The sequence below is a fragment of the Ammodytes marinus genome (genome assembly GCF_949987685.1).
Source record: "Ammodytes marinus genome assembly, chromosome: 8".
NCBI lineage: Eukaryota > Metazoa > Chordata > Actinopteri > Uranoscopiformes > Ammodytidae > Ammodytes > Ammodytes marinus.
The window spans coordinates 7493535-7501034 of NC_137212.1; the positions used below are offsets into that span (position 1 = coordinate 7493535).

The 7500-nt window shown below is 38.7% G+C and overlaps 1 protein-coding gene across 1 annotated transcript in view; it reads left to right on the forward strand.

Annotated features, from left to right (window-relative positions):
- The window catches only part of LOC307254386 (disks large homolog 4-like), a 99329-nt gene that overhangs the window by 71183 nt on the left and 20646 nt on the right, over positions 1-7500 (forward strand). Inside the window, exon 14 of the mRNA XM_080032762.1 lies at positions 10-112. Within this exon, the coding sequence (XP_079888888.1) occupies positions 10-112 (103 nt within the window). The remainder of the gene's footprint in view (positions 1-9; positions 113-7500) is intronic.

Genomic DNA, 7500 nt, shown 5'->3' on the forward strand with positions numbered 1-7500 from the left:
TTCTTGTAGGTGAACGGTGTGGACCTGTCCACTGCAACACATGAGCAGGCAGCCGCAGCTCTGAAGAATGCAGGACAGAACGTAACCATAGTAGCGCAGTACAAACCAGAGGGTGAGTTCAATACACCTCATGTGCCGATCAATGCCAAAGAAAATCTGAATTTAATCACTACAGAACGGCAACGTTTTTCCATTAAAGAATAAATGAACAATGCATGAAAAACATGTTTCTGCGCACCTCCAATGGTTTAACAATCTGCTGTGATGTACAAATGTACCTCAGGACCCTGTCACACCACTGAGAGATGTGGTTATTGGTTAGCTGATCGCACACAAATCAGTTTAGCTGGATGTTGTCAGAGGTGAAACAGGCTAGAACCTTTTAACCAGATGTGCAGTGAAACACTTGTTTTTTATCCAGTTGTTAGATATTTCTTTAATGATAAAGCTGTGGACCTGGCCCCTCATCTTCCTCTTCCTCTGTCAGTGTAATTTATTGCAGTGCATTGTTAACAGTAATCAGTGTATTGCTGCTGCAAGCAGATATAGTTCTCATTTCTGTATGAAGGCATAACATCGATATACTTTTAATGCTTTTGTTTCAAATGTACTCTCTGTGCAACATAAGAACACACACACTCGCCCACTGAGATACAGAGTAAGGTGTTTCTCAAAAAGCACTATCCTCGATGTGTGTCCACTGGGAGTGACTGAGAAGACCGTAACCTAGGAAACCAGCTTATAACTGCTGATTGGCTCGGCTAATGGGACGCATTCATGGTTGGGGACCTGAGTACAACACCTACACTCACACACACACACACACACACACAGCTTCAGGTCCCCTGGTCCCTGATTTACTTCAGAAATGTGTTGGGAGAGGTTTTTGTAGAGAGAGAGAGTGTGTGTGTGTGTGTGTGTGTGTGTGTGTGTGTGTGTGTGTGTGTGTGTGTGTGTGTGTGTGTGTCTTTATAGTGCAGTCATGTATTATTCAGTTGGAGACTTGGTCCCGGATGGGGAAGTTAAAGGCTAGCCCAGTGCACAGTATAATACACAGGATCACAGGTCCTTATAAAAGTCTTTGGAGGAATTCATTTTATCCCACGAATGAATCTAATTTCTAGCCTTAGAAAATGATTCAATACTCCCACACAGTTTTGGTAATAACGATGTTTAATGACTCGTTTGAATTTAATTTCTGGCTATCAAAAGCTGACAAATCGTGCAGATACCCTGCATATACTCTGTTGGAATTGTGGCTATGACATTTGCATGTCATGATGTTCCTGGTCAAAATATTTGGGATTTGCAATATTATCCAGATAATAATCTAAAATCTTCTTAAAATTCCTGAAGAAACATGTATTTTTATTTAATCACAGGAAGAACACACATCTTTTATTTTTATGTGGAAACAATCAAACATATTTTTAGTGGGGGATACAATGGTCAAGCCAAGCTTTCTGACACTGTGACTGGTTTAGGATTTAGTCATTAAGTGAAGATGTAGCGCCCCCTTAAGGAGACTCAAAATAAATCAGGAAATAATATAGTTTTTTTTCAATTCGGTATTGTGAAGGCATGGAGTTTCTAAATTGTAATATGATGAAAAAGTTTGCATATCATTTAATTTTTTGTACTTCATTAACCAGGATATTGAAGCCTTGCTATGATACGTTAATTCAGCCAATGCTTGGGAGGAAAAAAATGTATTGAATTTGGATATGTGAGCAGCAAAGAATCAGAGTCAACATAGATATTTTCATTTTACTTCAAGTGGAGAGAGCTGCAGTGTTTGGAGGAAAACAGTGGATGAGGTTAAGCCAGTAGTATCATCTAGATATGACAAGAAAATGACTGCCAAACTCGAATTCATACGGAAGGGGGCAAAATACATTAAACTGTGGATGGCACAGTCAGAACATAATGAATGTTCCCAGCAGCTACGGTATGCAAATGTGACCAATTCATCATGCTGAAATTCATGAGGTATAGATTATGAATTCTGAAAGATTGTACAAGCATGACATATGATTTATGACTTCTAATATCATTAGAGGACATTTATTTTGATATACAAAATTAACTGTATTTTCTATATATAGAGGTTGAAACTGTAATGTCACTGTTTTGCACTTAAAAATATAGTGTAATGTTGTAGATTTAATAAAATAAGCTGCATGAAGCTACTGTGATTTTCACAATGGTAAACAAGATGGTAAACGTTCCGATCAGTGGGAAAATAATCAATACAAGTACAACCTGTTTATCTCTTAATCATTAAAACGCCTTGAAAAATTGGGCGATACCCAGATGATATTTGCTGAGATGTTGTACCTGTTTTGAACTTTGTCAGAAATACCAGCAAGAACATTAGTGCAGTTCATAGGATCAGCACCATGGACAGCACCCTACGATATTAGAACATATTAAAGGGACACTTCAACATAAATCTTTTGAGTATCATAAATCTGAAATCTCATTACAGCATCCCTTGTTGCATGTAGAAGTAACATAATAAAAAGGATTGGTTGGATCAAACTGAACATACGGAACAACAGCAGAGAAGAATACTCAGCCACTGAAACAAACAGACATTTATCTATAGACATTTTTTGTTGCCTTTGCTCTGAATCACCATTGGAAGTTGCCCTTCCTCACAGAGGAACACTTTTAATCCCACTTATAGTCAAGATTTGTCCTGACTTTTTAGATTATAACTTAGACCTGCTGACACAGTGTGCACATGGTACAAAGGTCTGTTGGTTTGGCTTGGTTTGTCTTATTGTGTTATTATTTTGCTTTTTTTAGTGACAGCACAAAGTATCAGAGTTGGTCCAGACGGCCTCAATAAGAGACAGCTTTTTTAACCTTCAAGGTTTTTCCAAGTTAACATCAGAGCTGTATGTACTTGATCGCTTAATGACTGAGCATGTTGGCCCTCAAATACTATAGGTCAGATCTGTGTGTGTTTGTTTATGTGTCTGAGTCGTGACTCTCATTAGTGACTGTTGACTAACTATTCTATATCAAACCTCCTGTTCATGCTGGGCTTTGGTCAGCGCTACGGGTCTGTGTGTGTGTGTGTGTGTGTGTGTGTGTGTGTGTGTGTGTGTGTGTGTGTGTGTGTGTGTGTGTGTGTGTGTTTGTATTTGTGTCTATCTGAGGTCCATGTTTGTCCCATTCCCGTGGCGATAGCATGCAGTGACCAGCAGGGCTCTCTCTTTTTCACACACACACTTCCTGCCAATGAGAGAGAAACTCATAATGACCTCACAGGAAAAGTGTCTGTCTCACCACGTGTGTGCAGGTCTCCTCCTGTTAGTTATATTAGGTATGATACTCATTGTGTGTGTGTGTGTGTGTGTGTGTGTGTGTGTGTGTGTGTGTGTGTGTGTGTGTGTGTGTGTGTGTGTGTGTGTGCGCGCGCACGCTAACTCGGCCAGTGATACGGTTGATTTAAGCTGATGCAGCAGATATAGATCTGGGTTTATTTGAAGTACAGCAGATGGAATGTGATTCTCTTCATGCTACGTTAGTACCGCCATCACGTTTCAGACTATTTTTAAAGCTAGTATGGCTCATCAGACCTGTGACTCTGAAATTAGTTGGTCCTAAAATGTATTTTTATTTGGCCAGGCAAGAATTGTGGACTGGATTTTCTCCAAAATCTCCATCTGCACAATTTCCGATTTATTTGGCACTAAATACACTTCCCTTGAAGTGCTTTGTGGTGAATGAGGAATTATTTACGTGCACATTAGAAACACATATTAGACATCTTACAGAATAACCATCAAAGCATATTGTTAATGTGATATAATCTCTTTAACTCTACAGTGGATTAACCCTATTGATATTCAGGGTGAAACATAGTATGCACTGTGTGCTGTTGTGATTCCAGTGATCATCTTGCACTCAGTGTTTGTAATGTACATATAGCAGGAAGCTTTAAAATTAGCAGCTTGTTAGTTTTGGATGTATAATTTGGAGGAAATGAATCCTATTCTTAAACTGTAGTTACTGTCCAAATTTCAACTTGAGCAAAATGACCCAATTCAAGAAAAGTTGTCCTCATTTTTGCAGCCGCCTCAGCAACATGTACTGTTGAGATAACGTTTTTTTGCGCACTAGCTCTGAACACACAATATGGAGATTACTTTACCATCAAATAATGTTTATAAAAAAAATATGTCATCGCTGTAGCACTTTTCAAACAAAACGCACAAAGTTATTTAAAGAGAAAGATAATAAATACTGATGACAGGAGAAGAAAAACTTTAGCGCAAAATACTTAAAAAAGTACTTCATCAATGTAGCACTTTTACAACATTGTTGGACCCATCAATACCCCAGAACCAGGCATATCATCTTACTTGTTAGCTTTATGCTAATGAGCACCTGCCCTCAAGCAAAGATTAGGAACAGGCTAATGCCACACCCCCAGATTTTGTTTCAAACTTTCAAACTAGTCTTTCAGCCCAAACTGATATGGACTCGTGACATCCAGAACTTAATAAGATTTAACAGAACTCCCCCTGGAGCTATAAAAAAAATGTAATACATGCTGAAGTAGTTCAAAGCACCTTTCAACAGACTTTGATGTTTAAAATCAGAGGAGTTCCCTAGGAGACTATTTAACTTAACACTATGGCACAATTCATACCATCTCATTTTCCAGCATCTGACAGAGCTAAAATGTGAAAAATGTGCACAAGTAGAGAATAAAATGAAATGTAAATGAAACACCAATATGTATTTAAAGCATTAGCTTGTCTTGTGTTTTTCTTTGTCAAACACATTTATATTTTGCAAAAGGAAGATTATGGTATTTATTCTCTCTCATTTCAAACAAAAAGCTATTGAACAACATCAAATATTACACTATAAACAATGACGGCAGAATATAAGTGAAATAGCATAAAACATAAGGGGAAGGTTAAGCAATGAGCATAGGATATGGATTTGTTGAAAATTTTTAACACCAAACAGGGAATCCTAAATAAATGCCACTCAGGATGCTATGTAGCTTACTGTAAGTGCTGCTTTCTTGGTAAGTTTGATCGTAGAATGCAGCAGTATAAAATACTTGAGATGTTCATTAAAAACGTTGCAGAGTTGACCTTAAAGCAAGATCTCCTCTAGTGCCATAAGTTTCCTGCTGTGGGACTGGTAATGCTGTAGGGTGACAGTAGTATTAGTCATCGGGATTACACACTGTCACAGACTTGCCCCACACACACACACACACACACACACACACACACACACACACACACACACACACACACACACACACACACACATACTACACGACACACACAGAGGCAGCAGTAATACTGAGGTGACGCACAGAGGATTATCTAAACTTCTCTTGGCCTGCTTATTACAGTTGATGTGTCTCTGTGCGTTTGTGTTTGTGTGTGTGTGTGCACGGGCGTGTGTGTGTGTGTGTGTGTGTGTGTTTACGTGTGTGCATGTGTGTGTGCGAATCTTGCACCAGTTGTAAAGTAGAAGATTAACAGAAAACTTTATATCTCTGGGCTTTCAGACACAAAGTTGTTTGAAAATGATCCGCTGAATTCACACATTAAGCTTCTCTCCTTTCTATTTCTACTGCTCTCTCTCTCTCTCTCTCTCTCTCTCTCTCTCTCTCTCTTTCCATCCTTTCCACCTGTCAACTCCTCCTCCCTTTCCTATACAGTGGCAATGGTCTCTAGAGGTCTGACTGACAAAGTATGATTTGGAGGATTTGAGGCATCACTTGTTACAGGATGGTGACCGATTGGTTAGCGTGACATTTTCATGCTGATGAAACACATTTTTCCGTTTTTGACATTTTAACTTAAAATAAGAACATTTATACGGTTCCTTTTCTCTATTCTGGTCTCTTTCTCCCTCCTCCGCAATGTGAACAGTAAATCAATACGGATATACATTACTGTACTGTATTGTATTAATTATAGAAGAGCCCCTTCCAGCAATGCTATTTTTCGAACCACAGCCTCTTATCGATTCTTGGGCACTTTTACAACCGACTGACCTAACAGGCGAATGATTTTATTTTATTCAACTGATCGTATATGAGAGGTATATGTTTACCAACGCAAGTGTGTAACGAGAGGATTTTTTATATCCTGCTTCTTCCTTTTATTTTTCGTCTCTAGTCTGAAATGCACATCCACTAAATGATTAAAAAAATAAATGCAGCCCACGCAATGAATTGGAAATGTACATAATGAAACTTTATTGGTCCCCTTGGAGGAATTATATTTCTGCAGCAGTAGCAGGAAAATGATTCATACAATAAAAAAAAATTGAAAATTTAAAAATAGGGCAAAACTTAGTCAGATTTAAAGTTGCCCTGTGGAGTTTTTTCTCGTAAACTAAGTTTGCATTACTCATACTGTGTGTATCCTTCGGGCCTGACAATTCTGTCAAATGCATTTCCTTGCTCGTGACACATCTACAACAAACCACATGTTTAGAACATTTTTTAAATTTATATCCATGTTCACCAGCTTGCAGTCTTGTCCTTCCCTTGTTCTTGCTGACACATTGCTACACTTGATCTCCAGGTATCTGGTGCACGATACAAACCAAACACAGGCCCACTTGTAAAAACACTGTTCATAGCATTAACAGTGGAAAAAAAAACTCCACAGGGTACCTTTAAATCTTGCATACCATAACAAGTAAAAATGTTAAAGCAATAATTATATCAAGTAGGATATAAGATTCACACTCCCCTTTTTTGGAGAGCAAATAAGATTCAAGATTTCCTTTATTGACATTTCACTGAGTACTTGCATACATAATGCCCACCATCTCCTACCGTGTTAAAAGGCTGTCGTAAATAATTAAAATTATCAAATAAGAGCAAAAAGTATGAATTATCTACAATTCATACATATATGTATTTAACCAAGGTCGTTTTCACATTTCTTATACTCTAAGCAAAAGTTGAGATGATTACGTCTCAAAATCAATATTAGAAATGGGGATGTGAGAGGGAAATTTTGGCGCAATGCACACACACACTCTAGGTCATGGTGTTGAAAGCTGCCCATCTCCAGTGGTTTTCTGTTGGGTTGCACTGAAGCTGCAAAACGCTGAGAAGGTCTGTGCCAGCTGCTGCACAGGGTAACAACGCTTCTTTAGGGAGAGAGGAGAGGAGAGAGGTAAATGAAGAAGGGAGGGAAAGAGGGATGTGTTCCCCCAAAGCCATTAGTCTCTGTCATCACCCTTCCCCCACCTCATCTTCCTCTCCTCTTCTCTCCTCTTCTATATTCCCCCTTTTCCCTCTCTTCATTATGTATTTTTTTCACCCTCCATGTCTCTGGTTCTGTATCTCTCTCTCTTTCTTAATCTGATAATGTTGCTTTGAACTGATGTGTGTTGACAGAGACAGTTAGACGCTGATCATGACAAACTTCACATCTGGTGATTTTTCGATGTCTGCATCACTTTATTACCCTCAGGGACATCCGGAGAAAGGGG